Source organism: Apus apus, chromosome 15 (assembly GCF_020740795.1).
Source record: "Apus apus isolate bApuApu2 chromosome 15, bApuApu2.pri.cur, whole genome shotgun sequence".
Lineage (NCBI taxonomy): Eukaryota > Metazoa > Chordata > Aves > Apodiformes > Apodidae > Apus > Apus apus.
The window spans coordinates 12,211,090-12,238,242 of record NC_067296.1 but is presented as its reverse complement, the minus strand read 5'-3'; the positions used below and the strand labels follow the sequence as shown (position 1 = coordinate 12,238,242).

The window sequence follows — 27,153 nt, the reverse complement described above, 5'->3', positions numbered from 1 at the left end:
ATCAGGAGAGATGAGAAATTGCTCTCAGTGGGAAAATGAAGGACAAACACAATCTCAATATTAAAACAAGGTTGATAAAAATCTCTCTGCCTTTGTCCTATCAGCCACGTTTTATGTCTCTGAAAAATGGGCACATACCACATAATAAATTTCAGAACTTCATACAGAAAAACCAAGAGTGCAGCCTGAAGGAAGCTTTGTTCTATTATCAAGAGTTGCAAAATCATCCCTTGTCATTACAGGCACACATATATAACCCCACCCCCAAATATTAGTAACTTCAGTCTTTTCAGGTCTCTGTAGTGCAGGTGCAATTAATCCCTACTTAACAAGATGGGGAAAGCTGTTAATGGGGAACAGCACTGGAAAATGCATATGGAAGACAAACAGAAGAAAAAAAGCTGTTCTTTAAAGGCCAGGACACATCAGTACCTGGATGAAGTTTAAATTAGTATCACATCCATTTTCATCATGGTGATGAACTTCATTATTAACAGAAGTGATCCAAAACCAGAATTTAACTTTCACAGGAATGATAGGGCTGTAAACCTATTGAAGAGATGCTGAGCTCCAAACTACCTATTGTCCCTACACACACTGTACTGCCTCCCCCAAAAAGCCTCATCTCTCTCAACTTGTATGCAAGACAACAACCTTCCAGATGATGGGCTTGGCACTGCCAAAAATAAGAGCTCCCAAGGTAAAGGTAATCTTGCTACTAGTAAAAATCCGTTTTTACACAACAATGATTTTCATAGAAAAACTAAGCCAAAGCATAGTCATTGTCTTTTAGTTTCCATTGCAGAGTTAACAGTTCAAGCACCACATTAGCATTCCAGCAGCCCTTCTGCTCCCTATTCATGTTCCACCAGCCATTCAATTAATAACTCATTAAGTTGCACACCTGCAACATACCTAACCTCTGGTCCCAACATTAACTTTACATTACAGGTGTCAGCCAGTAAGCCCAGTTAGCGATAGCCTGTGGAAACACTGAAGCCAAGATTGGTGTTCTATATCCTGTAGCTTGTACAAACAGGTGCAAACTAGGGCAAGGTCCCACTCTACCAGCCACAGCATCTCTGGTCCACAGCCATTCCAGTAATTCTCTGATTTGAAACAGTATTTAAATACAACAGGCTACACGTTTTCAAATGTGTTCAAGTCAGAGCACCTAGTCATTACCACAAATTTATTTAAAATATAAATAATTATCAAGAGGCTTAATAAATACACATACAACAGCAAAATATATTTTCATAGAGTTACAGAATCACCAAGGCTAGAAAAGACCTTTAAGATGATCAAGTCCAGAACAGTTGCAGTTCCTTGCAATGGAAAAAGAAACCAAGATGGAACACTTGTGGCAGCCTTCACTTGTCATCATGTTTGAGCAACTGGTGATCTACTACCACTTTGTATCACAACTCTACGCATCAAATCAGAATGAATACAGGCAGACCTTATTGCTTCCCCTCGCTGAGCCCCTGAGCAGGGGTCTCTGCAGTGCTGGAAGCAGGCTGGTGGCAGGCCTTGCTCTCCTCCCAGCATGGTGCTGCAGCACAGCAGAACCACCACGTTCAGCAAGGGTCTCATTTTTATTGCTGTCAGTCCAACTCACTGCACGCACACTCTGATTCATCTTTAAAAATATTATGAAATACCAAAAAAGAGTGGTTAACAAAATCATGTAAGTAAAGCAGACTGCAACATATACCATGCTTAAATGCACTGATTCAATATTCTATTTAATGTACTACAGTGAGTTCTCATTATGTTAAATAAATGTGGCCCATTTTAATGCTTGTTATTACATTAACATTTTGGCTTGTTTTTCTGTTCAGTTGATGCCATCTATGCTTTCCAAGGGATATGAAGGGGGGGGAAGATTGCAAAATAATATAAAAAAACCCACTCTTAGCACTAAAATACACTTGTAATTGTGTACTAAAAAATTGTATTTAAAAGATGAGTACTAGAACTGTAAAGTGCTAAGCAAAATTATAGCTCGAGCTTCTCTAGGCAGTATAAAATAGATTGGACTTCACATTAAAATTAGGCTTATTGTCAGAATGAGAAATAAAATCTCCCATCTCTTTCCTCTTGTCAACTTGAAAATCAAGGACAACATCAAAGGCTTCAGCAGAGGCAAGCAAAAGCCAATAAAGGAAAGGCATGCAGACAAAAGCCAACAAAACCCCTCCAAAACCTAAAACAAAACAAGTCCAGCCAAAAAATAAGTAGTGGGAAGAAATCCTATAGCATATAATTCTTTGAAACATTTCATTGCTCTTCTCTCCTAACCTGATTTTTTTTCTCTGTTCCTAAATGTAAAACAAATTGCCTTTGTAAATCCCTTATTTTCAGCAGAACTAGAGGTTACTCCTCAGTTCTGTGCCTCAAAACTAAAGTGAGATGCAAGAGATCTTCGTGCTAGAACTGAAGGAGCACTATGGAGAAATGTGACCCAAGCTGTTATCCCAGTACGGTGCTGAGCAGTACACAGCCACTCCTTCGGATTATCACAGGGACCTCGAGCATGAGGTTACTTCAGTTGGTAAAGATGTATATTGGCTACAGTGAGTTCAGGCTCCTAGAAGCATTGTTCCAGCACTAAAGCTGGAGCATTTTGGCACTCTTCATCGACAGATGAAGGAGTAAAGCCTCTTTGAACTCTGTAAGCATGTGGTTAGGAACTTGGTATTGTCACCTCAGAACAGGTGGCTGAAATGTTAAGAACAAAGAAACCAATTATAAGATCAATAGGACATGCTGCTAAGCTATCTGGCAACCCGCTGTGCTTCTGCACATCAGTACACAAAATACTGTGAGAACTGCGGTTGCATAAGCACTAACAAGCAAGGGTGAAAGCTCCTGTGAGACTGCAAACACTAAAATACAGTCAGAGAGAGCACAAAGCACTTGTAGGTATCAAACAGTCTGCAAAGAAGCTGCACCAGCGTTTGTGTTCTAATAATCCCTTCCTGGTTTTATGAAACGTGTCTGAAAAACATGTACAACGGAGAAGCCCAAAGAATGCTGCACAAAACCAAACAGAAGGGCAGAACTGAATATTAACTTCTACCTAATTCAGTCTGGTAAATCCCAGGGATGACGCAAGTATGAAACAAAACGTAAGAACAACTTTGGGATTTCAGATCTGATTTCATTTTTTCCTGATCATATTTATGCCAATATCACAGCTTATAATGCATAGATTAGTTTCCACACCTGAACGCAGAAATTCTCAGATGTGAATTTAGGAGAGGTAATTGCCCTTTTTGCCTATATTTTCCTTAAATAATTCAGGCATTTGAGTCAACCTTGCACTTATGCAGAATAAAAATCTGCTGCTCTTAAGGAGTATGCACCTTCTTTCTTATACACGCAAAGTTAGTTGTAATTCATTATCACTGAGCTGATCCCAACACTGACACAGCAGGAGGGTGTTAAATTGAGCTTTAATTTAGAGACAGAACATGACTGCCTCTTTTCAGCCACAGGGAGTCAGGGGAAAAAGGCCGTTGTTCATGGAACCCAGGAAAACCAGTCTTTTAAGGATGCACCACTCAGAAGCATCAGAGATGAAAACAAAATATGCAAAGTGATGGAAGCAGAGAAAATTATCACTTTCGCTCAGGTGTACAAAAAGCAGCAGTTGGAGGCTACACTATTTTTTGTAAACCCATTGAAGAATTCCCACTACTGCTCATCCAGTAGAAAACAGAAAAATGTTAAACATAACGAAGTCCTTATTTGTAAGCTAACAAAGATTAACCAAAGACAAGGGATAGGTGAATGTTCTATACTGCACCAAACTGTCCTTAAAGCTTAGCTATTGCATTACCTGAAGAAAAAAAAAAAAAGCCAAGCTTACCAATATCACATTTTTCTATCTTATGATGGTGCTAATGAGTTTACTTTGTACTTCATTGGTGTGACAAAGTATGTGCAAAGTCTGTAACTCCAGACTGCTGGCTTGGAAGACAAAATTCATCTAATTAAAAATCAAGAAACCTTTGTAAAGGCTCAAGAACAATTGTTTCTCTTGACTACTTAAGTATTTGTGTATTCCACAGATCTATCAGGGTCCCTTATTAAAAAGCTTAATAATATGCTTTGATAAATTTAAACTTTCCACAATCAAGATAATAACAGAATATAACTAGAGTACACAGAAGTAGCTTGTCTTTCAGGATGAGGAAAGGGCAAAGATTCACGGTTCTGAATGAAGATTACTGAATTCCTAGAGAATAAAGTGTAAGAAAACTGTCCACAAAATGATGCAGTTTAAAAAAGACAAAGACCTGTTTGTTTTTCTTTTTAAATTTGGAATATCTAAGCCTATGGCTTCTCAGAATTTTGCTTGAGATGCATCAAGGAAACTTCAGAAAAACTCAGAAGTGAGTCTCAAATGACTGTTCTTTGGCTAGTTTAGACAGCTACTTAGCTGTGGCCAGCATCTAAGGCTAGTTAATTACTTACACTAATGAGGAAATTTCAGTCATTAACTGCAGTTGTTTCATGCTCCTCCTTCCTAAGAATACTGAGCAGCTGTGCCTCCTCTGACACAAAATAAACAAACCCACAACAAAATAAAACTGGAGAAAAGTTAAAGGTGACTGAAAGTGGTTATGGTATAAAAAACAGATAAACATGGTATCACCTTATTTTTATCTTAGAATTTCTGATGAGTGAAAATTGCAGTGTCACTTCACTCAAATTCAGAAAGCAAGCCAGCACCTTCTGCAGATCCTGAATTGCAGTAATTTATACTAGATAGTTAATTCTGGAAGGAGGAGAATTCTATCCAGTGCCAAACAAGATCCAGGTTTCCAATTCAACAGCCATCATGATTACAGTTTTCTGTTCTAAAACACCTGAGACACATTGAAGGTGAACAGCAGCAGTCCAGGACAAACCCACAGGCCGTGCCACTTGCAATAAGAAAACCAAAACAACCCATGAAGAAAACCAAAACCACACAGATACAGTCTAAACAAATTATGATTTTTTTTTTCTCTCTTTCAATACAGTTCACAGGAATTCTGGTTTCTACCACTTGACTGGTCTTTGCCCTCGAGATTGTTCCATCTTCACATACTCATCATACAGTTCTCTCAAATGCAAGAACAGCTCCTCTAGGTTGTCTCCTGTCAGCGCAGATAATGCAATCACCCGGTCACCTGTCTGTTCTTTAAGAAGTGGCAGATTGATCTGGGACTCAGCAAGGTCAATCTTATTCCCGATGACAACACAAGGCCTCTCAGACAAACCTTTTTTATATTGTTCCAGTTCGTATTTTAAGTCTTGCAGCTGAGTCCATGGCTGAGACACAGAGAGATCCACCACATACAAGAGAAAGCGGCAGCGTTCAATGTGCCTTAGGAAGGCCATCCCGAGACCCCTGTTTTTATGAGCACCTTTAATTAGGCCAGGAATGTCAGCAACTACAATGAGAGAAATTACCACAGTGAATCCAACATATCCAAATACCCAAAAAACCTAAACCCAGTATTTTACTGGCCAGTGCAAGTACTTTCAGAGTTACATCTCGATGCATGGCTATTAAAGCACACCTTATGTTAAGTTTGGCTGCTATTATCTTCTAAAACTCGTAAGTTTAGATTATTCCAGTGGAGGCAGAATACAGATCCTAGTTTTTAAGGGCACATATAAGTGAATGTGAAAGGGGCTTTCAGCACTGAGTTCTTTAGAACTAGCAAAAATTCTACACAACAGCCAAATTTACTTCTGGAGCATTTCAAAGAATAACCCAGGTGACACAAACTGCTATCAAGGTCCAAACAAGGAACTCCAGTTCTTACCTGCTACCTGTTCATAGTCTTGATAGTGGACAATGCCAACGTGGGGATTCAGGGTTGTGAATGGGTAGGCAGCCACTGCTGGCTTTGCCCTGGAGATGGCTCTCAAAAGCGATGATTTACCAGCATTGGGAAAACCCACCTGGAATACAAACACTCATTAAAGCCACAGTTCTATGTTAATCCTGATTAAAAAAAACTGTTAAGCTGCTGCAGATGTGGCAAGAACCTTCCAGTGTCAATATAACAACATTAACTTTGTGTACTTGGTTCTGACACATCCTGGTGTCCCTTTTTTGTTTCTCCTAAACTCTGTTTTATTTATATGTGTATTTTCTCATAAAATTAAACAGATCAAACACAGAAGGGTCCCCTTAACTTAGTATCTGTAAAAAGCGAAATACTGGAATGAAACAGAAGATGATTTGAACTATAGAAATTTTCTTTAAAAAAAACCACCAAGAAAACAGAAATTAATTTATAAGAACTCTCCATACTGTTTATCTACAGAACCAGCAGACAAAGGCTGCTGCACATCATCAGCAACTCTGTTAATCACTGATCAATCTTGCACCTTGCTTTTCTATATATAGTGCTGATTTTAGTGAAAGCAGGATGACATCAAGTAGCAAGAGAGTGACAGATCTGCAAATCACTTTGGACACCCTTCTACCAAATAAGAGCAAAAAAGCATCAAGTTTCATCTCTGAACAAGCAAGCCAAAAGGCTAAGAGAAAATGTTATCAAAAAGCATTTCTTTGGTCAGTCAAGAGTCATCCTATAATGATAAGGAAGTTGAAGAACCACAGTGACACTCACCAACCCTGCATGAGCTGTTGTCTTAAGTTCCAGATGAAGGACCCTTTCCTGACCTGGCTCTCCTGGAGTGGATAACATTGGAGCTCGGTTTTCATTGGAAAGAAAAAAGCGATTGCCTTTCCCTCCAGCTCCTCCATAAGCTGCAACATACTCTTCACCATGTTGAGTAAGGTCAGCCACAACTTTCCCATCCTCCTTGACCAATGTACCTACAGGGACCTGTAAGTGAAGAGAGATACAAGCATTACACTGAGGCTCTAACTCAGCAGCAGAGCTGTCTTTAGCAGATCCTTTAACAGCTGATTTCAGATTTGTTGAAAATCATTCCTCCACATTCTCAAAAAGAGAAGTGTAATTCATGAAACTCACTTTCTGGACCCAAGCAGCACTGTGAGATGTTTACACCTCATTGAAATGTTAACAGTACCATCACCCTCTTTCTCTCCTTTCATGCAAAGAAGCCTCAGCACAGTAGTGAGCTAAAAAACATACTGCAGGTGTGCACCAAAACTGGCATGTTGAAGAAAAAAAAAAGTATGAAAGAAAAAAGTCTGTTCCTATTTAAGAAGTTCTGTGTTCTGGTTGCACCAGGCATATGACCTCTAGAAGTAAAGCAAACCAGAATCCTATTCTTTTTGGCCAAATGTACCTTCCAAAAAAGTTTAATTTTTTACAAACAATTTAAAGCAGCTTGATCTGTGTGCCAACTAGCAGAGACAGCACACAAGGCTCCCTGAAAAAAAGCAGAGGAGATTTTCTCACAATAAGGTCACCCAGCTTGAAAATCAGCAGTGTGATAAACACAGAATACAAAGCTAACACACAACCTTAATTTACTTACTTTAACATATAAACATGCACCATTAGCTCCATAGCAGTTTTTTCTTCCTCCTTTCTCTCCATGGAAACCCTGATAGAAGGGGAGGACTGAAGAAAGTGATTTCATTTGCTGGTCAGCTATAAAGTAAAATATACATATTTTAAACACATTATGTTAGTAGAACAGGTACAGAAGAGCAACCCTCTTACTGGTCTTTCCTTTTTGAATATTGCATGAATGCATATCCTATTTACTGTCTCAACAATAACATACCAGGGAAAACGAATATAAATGTAATTTGTAATTAAGTTTAACTGTTTTTACTTAAATTTATTAACTATGCACTTTATTATGTGGTCATTCCAAAATCAATCATTACTAAATAACCTGGAAAATTAATGTTAGATTAGCAGTTTTTGGAGCAGGGTACTTGCAGAAGCACATTTATCCATCTTCAGAGATGCAAAAAAGCAAAATTTTACCAGATCTCAGCCTTATCATAATATAGTCAGGCACAAGCCACCACAATGTTTGCAAAAATACCTTCATTTTGAAAATGCTTTCTAAGGCTGTCCGTGTCATTATGTCCCTGATACACAGCTCAGGACAAAGCTTAAAAAGCAAAGACACCCATGATGGAAACAACCATTTTAGCATTTTTGATATTTACATTTATCAGCTCCCACCATGCACTGTGTCGCAGGGTTGGTTTCTCTGAGGGGTATGGAGTGTTAATAAATAACATGAAACAAAACAGATGTAGCGAGTTTTACCTTTCAAAACGACATGACCCCCATCACCTCCATTTCCACCATCAGGACCTCCAAATATTTTTCTAGGTTCACTATAAAAAGAATGACCCCCTTCTCCTCCTCGTCCTCCAACCACACGCACTCTCCGGTGATCCACAAAATAGCGTGTCTGTAAGAGAGATGGGGTTTGTACCTGTTAAGTCAGCTCATCAGAGCCATCTTCCCACAGGCTGATGGTCTTGTAAAAAATTAAAGCAACTTCCTTCAATGTGACTTCCTAATGTGAACTTTCCTTCACATGAAAGGAACTGAAACCAGGAAAAGCATCCCTTTAATACAGTTATATCGTGCTGACAGGTGCTCAAGAGAGCTACCACACTATTAGCCAAAAATCACTCAATAACCAGGTTCCTACTCATTAACATTTTTTTTTTTAATTTATATACATAAATCTTTTACTTCTTTTTAATCCAACTGAAATTTGGGGGGAAAAAAGGCATAGTGCATGTGTGGAAAGGATATTCTCATACTGATTCATGCTTTCTGTACCATGTGATGTTACTAACACAAACTTCAATCTTCTAACAAATAAGAAAAGTATAAAAGATGAAGCATAGAACGGCTTTTGCAAACAGAATAAGCAGAGGAAATCTTCATATATGACAAAACAAGTTGCTCAGGTGCTAAAAAAAATACAGAGTGAAGAGAAATCCAGATCTTGGGTCTATTTCTGACATTAACTTAGTATTTGTCTTACAGCACACTACTTATGCTGCACTGCTTCACCTTTTTTGTCAGCAAAATAGGTTTGATGGTATCTACCTATCTCCAAGAACTGGGCTGAAATCCTGAAGGGAGAATATTAGAGAGTACATTGGTATAGACAGGTGAACTTATTTACATATTGGGATGAAGAGAGAAACCTCTTGACCTTGATTGTGGTAAAATTCAAAACCTGTCAGGTACTAAAGGACTTCCTAAGGAGGAGCAATACGAGTCACTGTAATTAAACAGCCCAAACGCTATGCGATAAAAGGTCTTATGATACCGAGATAAGCAACTGGAAAAAAAATAAATACCCCTAATGCTTGACAATTAAAGTTATGCCCAGTGACTGCTTTAAAAGTCTCTTTTAGAAAAGCATTTGGCACCACCGCCCGGCGAGACGGGAAAGTATTGCTTTAACTGGGAAGTGACTGATCGTTAGGAAGATCTTCCACAGACACGTTAATTAGAAAAAGAAGACGAAGAAAAAGTTCCAGGGCCCTGCGAGTTCCAACAACAGTGAGAAACGAAGCAGTATTTTAGCTTTAAAGCTGTGCAGGCTCCGAGCCCTGAGCTGCTGCGGCTGAAGACACACTTGCCCCCTGAACATCGCTAACGTCACACGGCAGACTTATGTCCTCGCTATACAGAAAGCTCATCAGATTTTAGAACAATATTTCCTCACGGTAAGGGCAGGTATGTGATCACTGCGAGGAGGGACGGGCGAGGAGCAGGACAGCTCCGCTTCCTGACGCGCGCCTGGGAAGCGACCGCCCAGCAGGGTCCCCGCGCTGCGCACCAGCAGCTGATTTACTCTGCCACTTACCAGCTTCCTTTCCGAAATCACCCTTTTTTGCCTCAGCCGCCTGTTCTTTGAGCACCTCGCGCAGCCGGTGGAGAAAGGCAGCAGCAGCAGCGACGGGCCCCCCGCCGGCAGCTGCACAGAGCTGAGGGGGAGGAGGGCCGGCCGCCACGGGGGCCAGCGGCTCAGCACGGCCCAGCACCGCGGCAGCATGGCGCTGGGCGGCACGGCCTCCCGGCTCGGCTCGGCACAGCCTCCCGGCACGGCACGACCTCCCGGCACGGCACAGCCTCCCGGCACGGCACAGCCTCCCGGCTCGGAACGGCTCGGCCTCCCGGAGCCTCCAGCCCGGCCCCGCCGGGCCAGCCCCGCCCGGCGCAGCCGCGTCCCGCCCCGCCGCGCGCATGCGCAGCGGCTCCGCTGCGGGGAAAGCGCGGGAAGCGGCGCTCGGCGCCGTTTCGCTCCCGCCTCAGCCCGCGCTGCCCGCGCACGCCGGCACCTCGCCCCCTCGTCCCCTCGCCCCCTCGTCCCCTCGCCCCCTCGTCCCCTCGCCCCCTCGTCCCCTCGCCCCCTCGCCCCGCCGCGGGGAGCTCGTCGAGTCGGGGTAAGGCAGTCCATGGAAAAAAAAAAAACGGGGCTGAACGGAGCGGGAAGGCGGCGAGAAGCCTGGGAGGCCCGGCTCGGAATCCAGACCCTGAGGGGCGCGGGAGTGCGTCATCCCGCTTCCAGACTCGGGTGGCTGGAAGTCCCTGTCCCCGCAGCCGGCCTGGAGCGGGCTGGGGCAGCTCCAGGAACGTCCGTGCGGGTGCTCTGGGCGGGGGTCCCGGGTCTGGGTGAGTGACCGAGGGGTCTCGGCCCCCTGAGCAGCCCTCCCTCCCGCGCCGTGAGGTGATCGCTTCATTAGACACAACCAGAGCGTCTGAGCTTTGCATATCAAATAATCTGAAAGCTGGGATAAGCTTTTGTCATATATAATTACCTATCAAGTGTACCAGAGGAGTAGGGGAGAAGCTGCAACTCGAAAGAATCTCCCTTTATCTGTTGTTCCCAATTGAAAAGTCTGTGTCATAAGAGAAGTACCACCAACTCCGTGTTCAGCTAATATTTAACCCAAACAATTTCCAAGCATTCTGAATTACAAAACAGAAAACGATACAATTAATGGAAGAAGTCAAAATGCTGGCATCACTTTGTTTCCACATTGGTACATAAAAATGGACAACACATTAAATAAACATTTTGTTATTAACAATTAGAAATAGTAACACAAAAAAAAAAATCATGTATAAATTAGGAAACAAATGTACAAACTATTTCCAAAGTGCTCTTTCAAATACATTATGTACACAACATTCAAGAAGTTCTTAATGTAAGACATTTCAGATTGATGTAATGTTGCTGTTTCAGTTCAAGCGTTGTTCATAGTCTCTCAGAAGGATTTCAGCACTTTCAAAAACCACATAAAAGGCATATTTCCAAGCTGGCAAAGAGCAATATTGCATTCTTCTGGCTACCTGTAATATTAATACATTGTAGAGAAAGCAATCTTACTTCCTTTCTGTTCCTTACTATCTGAGAGTACTTTTCTTTGTATGAAAACACCAGCAGGAAAGATGAGAAGAATAAGAACTGACTAAAAAATGTCTTCTATTTTATCGTAATTTAAATTATTAATGTAGCAAGGGCAGTGCTTGGACAACATTTAATAGTAAACTCTAGTTGTCCAGTAAAGACTTTACAGGAAAAAAAGTAATGAACTGAGAAATCTTTTATTTTCCTCCTGGTCTTATTTTTTTCAAAATATAAACTACTAGAACTTGAAGTCCCATAAATACACCAGTTCAGTCAAAGAAAAGGAGAAAATCCTACAGAGGGTATATTTATTTTATATAATAATTTTGCAGTTAATCTTGTATTAAAAAAATGCCCACAGAGAATAGTCATCCTAACCTTTTGCCTCAGAGAAATTTGGACGTAGTATTTTGTTCAGCACTTACATAAGCACTTTATAAGTGCTTTTTTTTCAACATTTTATAAGAACATGAGAAACTGAATAGAAGTGACTTACATTGTTCATACTGACTTTCACATTCCACTATTTTTTATTCCTAAATTCTTTCTCTACAGGTATTCTCTCACTGGCTGACTCTATTAATATTTTCCCTCTCTATATGCATAATATTGTTTCACAATTAAAACTTAATTTAGTTGCTTATCTGCAATCAAGATGGTGTGGGTTTTTTTCCCTTTTACTTCTGAACTATTTCAGTCAAGCTGAAAGAGAAAAAATAAAAGTGATGATGAGCTGTAAGAACAACAGACCAAAAACACTGACAATATTTATGGTTATAATACTCGCTGGGAAATCTGAGCAAGGGCAATGGCAGAATCAGAAATAAAGCAGGATGCCAGCCACCTGCTTGTGAAATTTGGCATGAAAATGTATAATGGGAGCTATAAAATTTGGAGTAGTGTATTTAAGACTGGAGTGTTGCCAGGTGTTTTCCTCAGCTAAGCACAACATGAAGCAATATTGACATCTAGCAGGCAGATCTCACAGCTCCCTTCTATTTTTCTTTCCACGATAGAAATACCTTCATTTACATGGTTATATCAAAGGTGCCTCTAGTGATTATCATTTCCTTGAAATACAGCTTGAGATCCTCTTTCTGTACCTTTTAAAACAAAAATGTGCACTTACTCAGGTTATTGAATGATAAGACTTGGGTAGGTAGCCCTGGCAGGTATTGCAGAGGTTGCAGTTAATTGTATTTTTAACATATAGTAAAGAGCTGTCTTCACAAAAGGAATCTACTCACGTGTATCCATCCCCTTATTCCTAAGAAGGAAGGTTAAGACTCATGGATTTCAGAGGCTGGCAGATAATCTTCAATGCATTCAGTTAAAAAAAAGATCAATAACCTACCACAGGATACTGCCCTGGACTGAGATATTCCTGGGTGGCTTTGTATGGAGCCAGACTGCAGAACAACCCTGGCTGCTTTCCAGAACGGGGCACGACTGTGATCAAACAATACTAAAGCTATTTAGAAACACCAAGAATGGGGCAAGGAGGGGAAGAAGGGGGCAAATGAAAAACTTCTGCATTGTATCAACGTACAGTACTATACACAGCACCAAATATCAAACCATTAAAGCATTGTCTTGTTACCAGTAGTGCACTGCTTCATACCCAGCATGAAATGAACACTGTTCACATACAGACGCTGCTTTGTGCTACGGGGTAACCAACATATTACAATTAATCAAAACTGCCTGTACACCCAGTTCAAAAGATGAAGATACTATTGAAATGAATCTGGCACGGGATCGTATCCTTTTATTGCTGGTAATTTCCATATTGTCCCTATTAAAAAAAAAAAAAAAAAAAAAAAAAAGAGAAATTAAAATGTTGGAGAATCATGTATCAGAGGTTTTACAAACAGTGAATTAGACAGTTTCTTTTGGTCTATAAATTTTGAAAGACCTACTGAAGTATCACCAACACGCCTGCACCAAATGATCAGATAGATTTATGCTGAGCTAACAGCTAAATCTGCTTTTTCATAGCAGAGATTTAGACAATTTACCTGCTCATAGCCATAAGGCCTCTGCTGCTGAGCGGATGGACCTGTCTGAGAAGCTCTGTAACTCCCATATTGCTGCCCCTGTCCTTGTTGGTAGCTGGAATACTGTGAAGAGGCTCCTTGTGCGGGACCTAAGACAGCAAAATCTGTTACTAAGGCTTGATTTGCTCGAAGGAGTTCATGTAAAACATGATTGTACAAAGCAAGGTCTGCTAGTATGAACTGCTAGTAAATTTTGCCTAGAACTAATAATGAAATAGTTGCACCAGTGTTAACTTCAGCTCACTGTTAAGAGATCTGCCTCTCTGAAATTTGTATTGCCGTAGCTCCATTATTACCTGTATGCAAACTACCTGGCCTTTCTTTTAGTAACAATGGGATGTTTAACTTCCTATTTAATCTGGCTGTGCCACCATGAGCACAGCTGACCAGACAGAATCTAAGAACTCTCTTGCATATAGGAGTAAGTTGAAAAAAACGTGTAAATCAGCCATACAATTGCACAGGAATATTGATTTCTTTTTATCTGGGACTACATAGTCTGTATAGACTGCTATGTGCTCTTACTTTTTTGGCAATATTGGTGGATTTTTATGGAGAACCTTTACAAAGAGGAGGCCAGATTTTAACATTATAAACTCAATTTTGGGTTTAATTTCACAGAATGTGTCTGGTTTGAGTAGTCCAGAAAACTCAAAGACAGCCATCAAGCTCAGATTCTTTTGATGACTTCCACTTTCTTCCTTCTGCCTCAGTCCCCCACCAGGGAATAAAACTCCTGTCCTGCTCCAAGAATTCTAAGTGAGGGAATAGTGATTTTCTGAACTGTTGATGTTATTTTCCCATGTCAGTTGCAGAACTATTAGATGTGTAGGAGGTTTGAGAATCCAGGCAGCCACCTCCTACCAACATTCGCCAGGAAGTCAAAACAAGGCAAAAGTGTATTTTCTAACTTTCTTTCCAAAGAGAGAGGGATTCAGGATGGAAAAGAGCAGTGTGGAAAGCAGTGCTGTACTAGTTAATGCATGTTCCTGCCCAGAATCCCTTCACATGCTGTGCTCTTTGCCTGGTGTTGATGTGGGGATGTCCAAGGCTAACCAAGAAAAGAGTTTACAGCATATTTTATCAGGAATGGAGGCATCAGAATGAAATGCTGCAAACACTTGACTGGTCAGTGACAGTGTTCTTACCGTATCCTTGCTGCTGTCCCGGGTAACTTTGTTGGTTAGGGTATTGCTGCTGGGAGTATGTTTGCTGTTGTGCAGCTCCCTGTTGGTAGCCTGCCTGCTGCTGGCTGTACTGAGAATTGCCTGAGGAGGGGAAAATCGAAATCGTTTGGTTACAGATGAGGCAGATACAGCACTGTACATGCAAATCATAAGGAAAAAAAAGGCGTCTGGAACTCAGAGACAAGTATTCTTTTCAAAAACAATTATTGCATTTTGCCAATCAGGATGTTTGTTTCTTTTTCGTTTGTTTGTTTTTTAACAGAAGAGAGTTGTTTACTTATAGACATCACTAAACAAACAAACAAGCACAGTCACTGGCATGATACTCTGTGTACAGTCTTACATAGTCTTGGTATAAAAAAAGCTACACACAGCTAACTTCCATTTCCTGGACACTCCTAATGATAGCAATAGCCAACTTGCAGTTAGTAATGCAGGAATTGCAAGTTACATTTTACCTTTTCAAAAGCGTTTCATTGGTATTTTAGGGGATTAGAGCTTTCTTTTACAGAGATTGCCAATATATTTTCCTACCTCCTTCATAATAGTGTTGTGTAGAATCATCAAATGACCTGTCATAGCTCTGCTCAGTATAGGATGACTGCTGATAGGCATAATCACCATGTCCTACAAGGAATTGCAAAAATGTATCAGATACCTTGTTAATATAAGAGATATATTAACACGGAGAGATCAGATACCTTGTTGATACAGAGAGATACTGGTGAATGACATATTATGAAGCCACTTATGCACAAAGATAAGGCTAAGAGGAAATACAGACCCCTTAGATAGGAGGTCAGACATCTATGGATAAAATCTCTTGCATTTACTAATCCAAACTTGGCTTTGTGCTCTTTTTGAAGCTGTCAGGACAGCAGTGTGCACTGATGCTTGTGTTTGTGTGCCAGGCTCCCATGCTTTGGGATGAGAATTTTCTAGCACTTAAATTGGAAATGAATCCAAATCGGTTTGCCATGTCCTTGGATGTGGCAGTCATGCTGGTCTGCACTTCATCAGTACCACAGTGCCTACAGCTCAAAGGAGTTACCATCTGGATAGTATTGCTGATTCATAGGTTCTGAGGAGCCTTGGCCATGGCTGTACTGTTCACTGTAATATTCCTCCTGACCCATGTACTGCTGCGAGGAACCTGCAAGGCAAAGGCAAGAGAGAGCAAACTGAGACCCTGGGGGGTTTTCTTATTTAATTATTTCTTTAAGAAAACAGCCTTTACACCTGGATAAGTAAACAAGCTACGTATGTTGAGAGCAGTTTGAAAGATGTTCCAACTGAAAAAAAGGAGATAAAGCTCCATTTAAAAAGGAGATAAGGCTGTATTTTCAGAATAAGCTGGTTGAAATTGAAGTTGTGCAACAGTCAGTAACATATCCTGAACCTACTCACTTCTGCAGCAATACCAAAAGTGATGGCTGTATTTAATCTTCTAATCTGAGTTATTAGAAAGCCCAGAAATGTATTCCATGCCCAAGAACACAGTCAGAATTAAGTATATTTTAATTAATGTGTTAATTTGTTTCTTAGCAAAATTCAGTTTATGTTAGAATCAGTCTAGCAGCTTTATTACCTCTTAGAGCTTTTTCCAGAGAGGTCTTAGAGCATGGTAGTTATCCTCTGGTGTTTTCCTTTCCTTGGCCTAATTTTTCATACTAATTGCTGGCAAACTATATCTTCTTTGCAGAAATGTGTTTCTTGTTAACTGTACCATGTTACAGCTGATCCAATACCATTTGAAAGAACTGAAAAGATTCCCAGTGGCTTGAGTGAGCTGTATATCAAATTGTTCATCTTTTCTTTAGAGACATATGATCCCTTTTAGACAGAATTATCTTTCTAAACACCTGAAATAATTAAATAGATACATCTTGAAAATAGATTAGTGTTCATCTGATCATCACGATGCTTCCACCACTCGAGATCTCCTGTGCTCCCCAATGGGATTCCCGGTTCAGAAACATGACTTGGAAATTCTGTTGACTCACCTACCCCACAGGACGCACTGAGTATCATCGATCTAATAATAATTCTTTCAGTGACCCAAAAATAGATTTTACCTTGCTGTGAAGCTCTGTAGGGGCCCATGGGCCGCTGGCCCATCATGCTGTTGCCTTGGTTGCTCTGACTCATCATGGCAATGGAGGTCTGTCCCTGGTAGTGCTGGCTCCCTCCTTGTGCTGAGTTGTAGTGTGATGTTGCTGCTTGCTGGTGCATCATGGAGACTACAATGCACATGGAAAACATTGTTTTCTGAAAGGATCTGGCAGTTCTCTCCCTAGTCTCTTTGGACCTTCAACTAACACACATCCTGATCATTCTGTGAATTTTCCACAGGGGGAGATGTTTTCCTACGACATGTGTTTAACTCTCCTGCACTGTAATCCAGAAAGGATGTTACTATATGGTCAGTTCTTGCCAATTGCTTCAGTCAGGCATTTAAAAAATACATCTTGCCTTGGTTATTGTTATTTTATTTAAAAGAATGTAATCATTATTACAGTAGGATGAAAGAAAGAAATAAGAACTGATATTTGTTCCTCTCTATCTCCTGACTAATTTGTTGCTGCATTTCTTTTCTAATCAGCTTTCTTCTGTTTCACTCTTATTATATACCTGATGACTATACAATTTAAATAAACTGGCTTTCTAGGATTTATTTGATCCCTACATTTCATATTGCTGGAAAGAATTGGTAAGCACTGGACATTCCATTCAATACTCTGTAGCAAACATTTTTACAAATTAAGAGATTAGTTCTGAGTTGTCTGCTAGTCTCTCTCTGTGCCCTGCAAACAGGAGGAATTATCAATAAAATAACAGAAAAGGGGTAGTAATGTGCCAATAGTAAACGTGTAACACTCTTTGGCAGGCACTTTCAGCCAGGATAAAGGTGCTTCTCAGATCCCTCCCACAGCTGTGGCATTTGCTGCCAGAGGCTATCAGATAGTGCTGCTGCCCTTCTAGCTGGCCCTCCTGTCCCCAGACTCATTGCTAACCCTGGTGTCAGTTAAAGCAAGTCTGGAACTGCTCTGACTTACACTGGTGTCTGACACCCTGAAATTCAGAGATGCCTTAAAGCTGTCTTTTCCTCTTGTACGTCTGTCACTGTCTACAGAAAATATTTACAGAACAAATTCTGTGTGTGGTAAACCTTTGAGGTCACTGAAAAAGTTAAGTTGGCTCAGAAGGAGGAAGAGAGAGTTTACCTGGATTAGACTGCATGTTGATGTTTGTTCGAGAGACGTAACTGCCGATGGAGCCCTGGCCTTGCATCGGCACATTCTGAGATGCAGGCACTGTATGGCTATAGCCAGGCCCAGTTCCGTGGCTGCTGACAGTCATACTCAGAGAGGTCGTGGGCATAGTGTTCTGGCCTGACTGCTGCATAGACACGTGGTTAGGACCTAGAAAAATTAAAGAGAGCAACAAGAAAATCTGTACTATTATTGGCAACGTACAGTGAGCGTTAAAGCCCTCACGGCCTTTCTAAAATACCTTATGATGAGGCAAAGCGAAATAAAACAAAAATCCTCATTATTAAAATACCCTATTATCTACAGACAAATTAAAACTGCCTACTACATGGTTAGAGTGACCTTCCTCTTCCTGGCAGCCAAATCCAGGCTGTACTGAATTGCAGAGAGGAGGAACAAAATCATCAGCAATGCCCTGCAACCAGCTCCTCACAGGCCGCAGACAGCAGAATTAACAAATGCCAGTGATTTCAGATACTTCAGTAAACACATGGACTCTGGAAACATCCCAGCCTTCTGAAATTTGTCCTTTCCTTCCTCCTGTTCTGCTGTCGACTCCTCTTCCCCCTGCACACAAATGGTGGCATTGGGAAGGCACTGCAGTGGCTGAGAAACACTTTGCTCCATCCATTGGGTTACTCTGCCCTTAGCGGTGGCTCAGGCAGTACCAAGGCACCCTTCTCCTCAGAGGACAAGCCTGACTCTCCCTTTCCTGAAGTTTGACTGAAAGTACCTCAGACTTTTGGAGGATAAATTTTCCAAGTCACCATAATAATCCCTGTTGTTAGGGTACTCTCTTTCCAACATCACCGTATGCAATTTTCAGACTGCTCCAGTTAACATCCTGGGTTTGAGTTTATCAACCTGCTTACCTGGCAATATACTTATTTGCAAAAATTCTATTGCTGTTAGGTAACTAAAACTGGGGAGAATCTGGTCTTTAAAATAAGGACCATCTAAGTTGTTACCATCTAAATTGTGATAGTAGGTAGTGTTGTCTGTCTAAATTCAGCTGTATGGTTGTCAATATAAATTAATTTAGATAGAATAGAAGACATGCAAGAATCCCTAGAAGAGACAAAATTACGCTGTAATGTTTAGATAATGATATTTTAATTCACAGTTATTAAGTGTATCTACAGCCTCTGAAAAACATGTTTAATTCTCTTAGTACTGTGCTACCTCACTAATTACTCTTAATCTTATTTATAGACATCAAAATGAGAAAATTTGCTGTAGAGTGTTATATTTTCCTCTGATGGAGACAGGCAAGCAGCATTTTCAGCAAGAGATAAAGAGAACCAGCTCTGCTGAAATCAGTGGAGCCAGGTCAATATAGCACCACAGAGATCTAGCCCTGTGTTTTGCACCAGCTTTGTCTCATGAAGCTGAAACTTCTCCTTGTGCAACACCAGAGCACATGGTGTGTGAATGTGTAACAGTTGCTTTGAGCAAGGGAAGGAGTGAGGAAAGTGTTGGTAAACTCTGCTGTATTTGCATAGGAAAACTTGGAGAATTTTGGTCTTCTTTAAAGAAAAAAAAAAAAAGTTTGGCTTATTTGTGATTGTAAGGAAAAATATAAAAGCATGACCAAAAATGTTCAAATACAAAGACTGAAACAGTAAGATAAATATAAAGCATTCAACCTCTTGCATGCTTTCATGACCCTAAGCAGTTGGGTTTGTCTTTGAAAGGTCTCATTAATGATTTCTGAACAGTTAAAATTCTCAGTTGGCCCAGTTTCTGTCTGGAGGCAGCTGAGTTTCACTGGTTGGATTATTGACTCTAATGGGTTTTCCTACAGACCTGTCTTCTTCCCTGTCCCCCCCTCTTTTCTAATCCTGTACCTGTTCATGACAGCCTTCCATCTCTTTTGCCATAAGATGAGAAATTTTCACAAGTACTGGAGCCCGTGCATTGGAATTGTGCCTATTTATTCCCAGCTTCAAAAAATGAACCCCACTGCCCAACAGTTTTTTACCAATGTGCAATAGTTTCTCAGTCCCAAAGTCTATCTGCACACCAGGGCTGCTGTGCCACCCAGCATCACTGTGACTGGATCCCGGATGGCACAGCACTGGATCTCAGTAACCACGGGGACTGTCTGGGCCAGAGTGAACTGGGCCACACTCCCACAACGCAGGCTGGGGTTTAGAACTGGTTTTAGGCACCATGAGGTAAATTGCCCTGACTCGAGACTTCAGGACTGCCAGTCTGGTTCTTTCTGCTGCAGCAGAGGGGTTGGACTTGGTGATCTCCAGAGGTCCCCTCCAACCCCTATGGTTCTATGATTCTATCAACACAAAATTATTAGAAAGGACAGGAGGGTGGGCAAATAAGAAAAAACAGCAACAATAACACTGAAAATGCAGATTCTTAGTAACACAAAACAAAGTTTTGACTGCATTGTTATAATGCTTATACCAGACAATACATCTTTCAAAAAGGAGGCCCAGGTAACTTAAAAAAGTTCATTTTACAAGCTGTAACTGCTTGAAGTTACATTCATTAGTTTGAAAGGTACTATCAGCTTGGCCACAAATAGATTTTTTAAAAGTCAGAAGTAATTTCATGGCTTGCATCTGCTCTTGGGTCCCCTGCCAAGGTCTGTGATTTTACAATCAGATATTTCTATTTATAGAAACTGTTTTCTCTCTCTGTCACTCTGGGAAAGACCCATAGAAACAAGAACTGACTAAATAACTACGAACTACAAGCTAAATAAACAGAATATTCATACTATAAAATGCACAGTAAAAAAAAAGAAATTGTCTTTCAATTATTTTGGTTTTAGTTGCACAAATAAAAGAAACAGACAAAGTATATTATGTTGTTTCTACAAAATGTCTGCACATACTCATTGGTTATTTAGTACAATCTCTGCAAGCTTCTGTAGAGCACAGAGACTGATGCAGCACCCAATTATTTTTGAGAAAGCATGTGTCCTGGAAGGTCTTTGCAATTTAAAGGCTTGGTTGTACAGTCAGTCATGCAAGCAATTCCGTTTTACCCCAGCCAACCCCACCACCCTCAAGAGAAAAATACCACAATATATCATTTTTCTTATTGAGATTTGGATGTGTCTCTACTTGGTTATTTTCATTGTGCCTTTTTTTTTTTCTTCTTTTTTCCTTTCAGTGTTTTTAACTCCCCCAATAGAAACACTAAGCAGACTGGAGTCCTTGCAGAAGCCAACATCATTACTGACTGTAGCCATTTTGTGATGGCTTCAGCATGTGCCTGAAATCCCCATATGCCTGAAAGGTGAGTTAGGAGAGGTCTTTCACAGCTCTGGAAGTATATTCTGCATTAATGATTTTGTTGCCAAGCAACAGCAAAGCAGCACAGAGGGGACTGGAGCTCACCATTGCTAATCTGGCTCTGCATGAGGGAGGAAGGAGGAAGGCCCGTCCCAATCGCGTCGCTGAGGTTGCTCTGTGAATGGAGAGATTGGTTGGATGCACTCTGAGTCATTCCTCCTGGGCCCAAGTTTATGTTTTGCGTTGGTGGCTGCAAGTAACAAGGAGGAGAAGCAAATTTTTTGTTAGGTTTTAATTAGAACAAGAATAAGCCCCCCCTAAATTAGCCTGTGTGACTGAAAACTGCCTGAACTTCAAGCTGTGCTTCCCTCACTCTCTGGGCTGACTGGCACAAACCTTTCTTCATTTGACTACTACGTGTGAGTGACATTCAGCATGACATAGAGAAGCCAGCAGGCAGCACAGTGAAGATCTTAAAATTGTGCTTTATAATAGAGTCAGGATTGGAGCATCTCTCTTACAAGGAAAGGCTGAGAGAGCTGGGACTCTTTAGCCTAGAGAAGAGAAGGCTGAGGGGAGACCTTATCAATGCCTACAAGTATCTAAAGGGTGGGTGCAGGGAGGATGGAGCCAAATGCTGCTCAGTAGTTCCCAGTGACAGGATGAGGGGCAAGGGGCACAAACTGGAACACAAGAAGTTCCACTTAAATATGAGGAAAGACTTCTTTACAGTGAGGGTGACAGAGCCCTGAGACAGGCTGCCTAGGGAGGCTGGGGAGTCCCCTTCTCTGGAGATATTCAAGACCTGCGTGGATGCAGCCCTGAGTGATGTGCTCCAGGGGATCCTGCTTTAGCAGGGGAGTGGGACTGGATGATCTCTAGAGGTCCCTTCCAACTCTGACAATTCCGTGATTCCATGATTCTGTGCCAATTCTTCTGTACTTACATGTTGTGCTGGTCAGAACACAACTGCTGAGGGGACGTGCCTGAGCAAAGATGGTATAGAAGTGTGTTGACAAACTGACCTTTGTCAAGCATGGAGCTAAGCTGTATTCTATGTTATGTGTGATACCTCCAGAATCAATCTGTTCAGCAAGAATATGTTCTTGACAGTGACCAGAAACAGAATCAAAGAACATTTCCCTCTGTTATAGTCAATATATCTGATGGTTGCACTGGTACTTACAGCAGGAAGCAAGGACTGCATATTCTGGTTAGAATCTGCTATTGTTGCCAAGTAAACCAGGTTTCTGTGCAGGATTTGCTGGTATCTACACAATAAGGAGTAAAGCTTATTTGGAATGGGTTAAAAATACAGAAAATTCCAAATTATTTTGTTGTTGTTATTTACAAATAATTAGTTAAATTATATTAGCTGACTTTTCATCTGTCATAATAAATAGCAACAGTAATGACCTGTATCTGTGCTGTCATGCTTTTCATCAAGCATAAGAGTGTTCAACACCTCTTTTACAAATGGGTAGACTTGGGGGAAGGGGGAGGTAAAATACACTCTCCTTTGAGAGCACTTTGAATCAACTGTGAAGCTGGGACCTCAGTCTGTGAGTTCTGACAGCCAGGCAGCTGCTTTAAAAATCGGCCACTTTTTCTCCCTCTGTTTATCACAGAATGGAGAGTCCTAGTAGTCATGAAATCCCAGAACTTCAAAAATCAAAACCTGTTTGCCCTGCCAGCACGCTGAGAAGAACAAGGTTTGTGTAATAAATGATCTATTAGAAAAATTTTAAATACTAAAATACTTTGGAAAAAAAAAATCTCTGTTCCAAAACCAATATACATGTCTTAATACAAGTGAATCTAAAAAAAAAAGAAGTTAAATATTCTCTCAGTGATCATAACTGTTTATAGTTCTGCTCTTGAGGAAAAAGTACATCAAACATTTCTAACACACTCCAAAACTCACAATACTCACTGAGTACATTCTGCAGTTTTCCCCTTGCTCTGATAATCCATAATACACTGTATTAGGTGGTGATTTTCATCTAGCATCTGCGTAAAAGAAATATGATCAAAACACGTTGTTGTGAGAATCACATTGAAGTCCTTGGTTTTGTGATACTCCATGTTCATCCCTCTCGGCAGTGGATGCTGTTTTGTGCAGTTTTGTTGCACTGGGATATTTCAAAGCACCTACATGTGACTTCATTGAGCCACAGTATCGTGCTTTTTCAAATCATTCATTTATGAATAATTCTCTCTAAAGGAGTTAGTTGAAACACCCAGCACAGAAGTACTAATGGACTTACCTTTTTTGCTCCTGAAATGACATCTAGATTTCTATGGTGAAGAAGGAAGATATTTTCACTTTTAAATACCTCTGCCTCATTCTAAAACATCACCCAACCCTTTCCAAAACATCAGATTTACTAGCATGTTGACTTTCAAATAAGAAACATGCTTTCAGACAATTTAAACCCACTAGTTTTCCAGCACAGGAGTAGCATGCACAGACTGCTGAACCCAAGGAGGTATCACATTTGCATTACTGCATCTACTGAACCATCACATAAGAGAACTACATCCCTATATGTCCTTTGGGGTAGTTCAGTACAGGGAGGACTTGAACTGAAAACACAGAGTAATTATGTATCAGTTAATTGATGTGTATCAGTGGCTGCCAGCTTGCTTCATTCAATAAATTCTGTGATTTACTTGTTCTAAGAAGATCAGACCTGCTGGACAAAATGACCACTGACCTTTATTTAATGAACTTACAATACAATCAAAAGCTTAAAATAACCTTTGTTTTTCTTTAAATTTCCAATACAATAGTTTGTCTCTTTCTCCCAGTGTTCCTGTGGATGCAGCAACCTTTCTGCAGGTGAGAGAATGGAAAAATCACAACAGTAGGTACAAATTCAGATTTGCCTCTGGCAAAAACTCCCTGCATAGTACGGGTTGTAGGGGCCAATGCTATCATGTGCTTTCAAGATTGGGCCTTTGAGCCACTGCCTCATCAGGACAGAAGAACTCTTGAGGAAAGAATAACATGTTTTCGTGTGACTTAGATGCGAATTAATCCGTGTAGGAATGTGATCTGATCAGAACAAATCCATGATTCATTCAGATGCAAACAAAGGGCTAGATTATAGGCAAGTGTGCGGAAGAGTAGTTTTGATGCACTTGCAGGCTAAGTCACTCCCTGAAAGAACCCAGCTTGCCCTGCTTCTTGCTTGTAATTAGCCAGTTTTTCTTCACTTTGCTGGACACCCTTGTCCATCAGAGGCTCTGGCTGCTGGAACCTGCAGGGATCCCTGGGGCCGTCGCTGCCAGGGCAGGCAGTGCTCCCGGGGCTGACAGGGAAAGGCACAACTCTGCCAGTCAAGAATCCATGTTCCTCCTGCATCTCTCTGCTCACATGGCAACCCAGGTGCAGGACATCATTTTAAGAGAAAATACTCCTGCCTGATTCACAGTGCAGCTCTTTGTCTCACGCTCTTTACTCATTGTCACACAGAATTTTCCCCTGCATCAGTGGAAATTCTGTATATAGAATTAGCAAAGAATATAAACCCATCCTTTTCAGTTTCCACTGACAATATTTTTGCATGCAGTTAAGATAGGTATTCAACAGCAAGAGTCCAAGCAATATTACAGATATCTTCTACAAATAGCTAGAGAATGTTTTGCTTACTGAAAAAGGAACCAGGAATAGCTCTTTTCTTAACTCACTAGGAAAAAAGAACTGAGTTCTGATCTCCATTGCACAGAAGAAACTGAAATCTACTGTCCCGCAAATGCTATTTGATCCACTATTTTAAAGCATCACCATCACAGCTGTCTTGTCAAAAGTTCTTGTTTCCTCTGTGTTAAAACTATTTTAGAAGTAGTTGGTACTTTGAATGACTTCTCAAAATTAAGGTAAGAAATAAAAATAAGCTGCTTATATATTACGAACACAAATCAGAATAATCTTGTTTTCCAGTGGAATTGGTATGTATTTGAAAAAGCTCACTTCAGTGAGGATCTTTTGGGTTCCTAGCCCAGCACCTCCTCCTCCCACTGTCCCATTTCTACACTTGACTTTACAGCTCATCCAGCCCCTGTGCCTGCAAGTCTCTTCCTCAGCGTCACCAACCAACAGCAAGTCACTGCCAACAGCCCAGCATTGATGAACAGATCTGAAGAAACAGGCCAGCAAATGCACCTGAGGTGGGAAATGTTTTTTTACACATTACTGGTAAAGAAATAGCATTTTGAATCTTCCATAAAGTTTATGAATATGCAAAAAGGAAAGGGTTTAAAAATCAAACTGAATACTTTGGCTGCCCTTTGTCTGTGGATACAGCCATGGTTTTAACTATAAACTACCTCAGTTATGAAATTTTGTCCTAACCCAAACCAATCTGGAGGGTAGAGAAAAAAATATCCACTTATTTAGTGGATTTTATATTAAAAATGAATTGATTCACAATACTACAGGTGCTGCAAGACCCACACAAAATGGGATGAGTTTCCAAAGAGTCTCCTGAGATTCAAGTCATCTCTTCAGTCTCCCTTACGACAGTTTGTTCTGTCTTAATCTCCGTTCTGTCACAATCTTCCACTGAGGGTTTTTTTCCCCTAGAAGAATTCGGAAATTGGCACCAGATCATGGTTGGTTTGCAAGCCCCAGGGATGATGGGTCCATTGCTGGGTAAGCAATGTCCCTTCTTCCCTGGTCCCTGTTTGGAACGGACAGTGTGGAACACACACCCGTTGTGTCCACCACCCTGCACCTCTGCATGAGCAAAACACCTGTGAGGTGGGGAACACACAAAAGATACAGCCAAGTAAAAATTACAAATAGCAGCCAGAGCAAAAACATGCATCTTCTGCACGGGCATTTCCAGCCTCCTCCTCCTCACTGCCCGTTGCCTTCGGAGGAGGACGGGGTGTCAGGCATGTGTGCACGGTCCCTGCTGTCATTCCTGCCACATCAGAAACAATAACTTCCCAACTAGGAACCCTCTGCTTTGGCCTCGACATGAGACCCGTGTGGAGATCTCCTCTCCAGAGAAAACCTTTCAAAACCTTTGTTTAACAGTAAACAACAATAAACACATCACAAATAATAATATTAATAATACACATAATAATAATAATAATAGTATATGGAAAATATCAGTGATTGGTGCTCCCTCTGTCTTCGGAGAGACTAAAATTCTGCATCCAAATACAAAAGAAAACCCTTGCAAAATCCCTATTTTATTTTAATTCATTTTTGAGGGTTTGTGGTTTTTTTTTTTTCCTGGAGGGAGAGCAGCAGCCGACATACCATCAGAAATTAATCATATATTTGCAGATTGTATCGCAATTCCCCCATGTATTACTGGCAGCCTTTTCCCCTTTGCAAGCAGCGGATAACGTGCCATCCCCATTTCATCCCCCAAGTCCTCCTCTCGCTCTCTCTTTGCAGTGATCTGAACACCTTTGCTTTGTTCCACCTCCTCCTCCTCCTCCTTCCCCCACCTCTCTCTCCAGCTGTCCATCTTTGCAGCCCTCGCCAATTCCCTAGTTTTCCTGATCGCCCTAGAAATAAGCCTCCTTCCTCGGCTGCAGGAGCATGGAGGGAATACATGTCTAAAATTGTCTGTATAAAAGCATGCTTTTTTACCTTCTGGATAGTTTGCTGGGTGACCTCCCCTTTGCCTCTTGGGCGAGCAGAAGCAAAGGCAACCGACATGGTGGGTTTTGGTTTTGGCTTTTTTTTTGTTTTGGTTTGGTTTGGTTTGGTTGTTGTTGGTTGGTTTTGTTGTTTGGTTGGTTTTTTTTTTTTTTTTAAATGTGTCTATAATATATTGGTTCCAGGCTCTAATAATATTGTTATTATCTGGCTGCTATTGCCGTGCACGGATTCTCCGCAGTGCGCGGGCAGGGGAGCCGCCGCAGATGGTACGATCTGCGCCCCGCAATCAGCGGCGGGCACCGCACCGCCCGCCGGCCACGCACCGCCCTCGCCCCGCCGCCCAGCCCCGCCGCCTCGGGGCGTGGAGAGGGCGGCGGGGATTTGGGGAAGGGG

At 41.2% G+C, this 27,153-nt stretch overlaps 3 protein-coding genes across 3 annotated transcripts; 1 reads left to right on the top strand and 2 right to left on the bottom strand.

The window, feature by feature from the left end:
• Positions 1 to 1,147: 1,147 nt before the first annotated feature.
• On the bottom strand, positions 1,148 to 10,144 carry MTG2 (mitochondrial ribosome associated GTPase 2). Its single transcript, XM_051633287.1, has 6 exons — positions 9,808 to 10,144; positions 8,238 to 8,385; positions 7,486 to 7,601; positions 6,645 to 6,863; positions 5,829 to 5,967; positions 1,148 to 5,450 (listed from the first exon to the last, which is right to left on the bottom strand). The coding sequence occupies exons 1-6, from the start codon at positions 9,994 to 9,996 to the stop codon at positions 5,056 to 5,058; spliced, it is 1,206 nt and encodes a 401-aa protein (XP_051489247.1). The 5' UTR covers positions 9,997 to 10,144; the 3' UTR covers positions 1,148 to 5,055.
• Positions 9,995 to 10,624, top strand: LOC127391114 (uncharacterized). The gene has a single exon (XM_051633414.1). The coding sequence runs from the start codon at positions 9,995 to 9,997 to the stop codon at positions 10,622 to 10,624; it is 630 nt and encodes a 209-aa protein (XP_051489374.1).
• Positions 10,625 to 10,898: 274 nt separating this feature from the next.
• Positions 10,899 to 27,006, bottom strand: SS18L1 (SS18L1 subunit of BAF chromatin remodeling complex). The gene is made up of 11 exons (XM_051633298.1): positions 26,749 to 27,006; positions 23,065 to 23,141; positions 22,318 to 22,402; positions 21,237 to 21,381; positions 17,824 to 18,021; positions 16,675 to 16,839; positions 15,651 to 15,752; positions 15,134 to 15,226; positions 14,561 to 14,680; positions 13,374 to 13,501; positions 10,899 to 13,150 (listed from the first exon to the last, which is right to left on the bottom strand). The coding sequence occupies exons 1-11, from the start codon at positions 26,815 to 26,817 to the stop codon at positions 13,124 to 13,126; spliced, it is 1,209 nt and encodes a 402-aa protein (XP_051489258.1). The 5' UTR covers positions 26,818 to 27,006; the 3' UTR covers positions 10,899 to 13,123.
• Between the last annotated feature and the right edge of the window lie 147 nt (positions 27,007 to 27,153).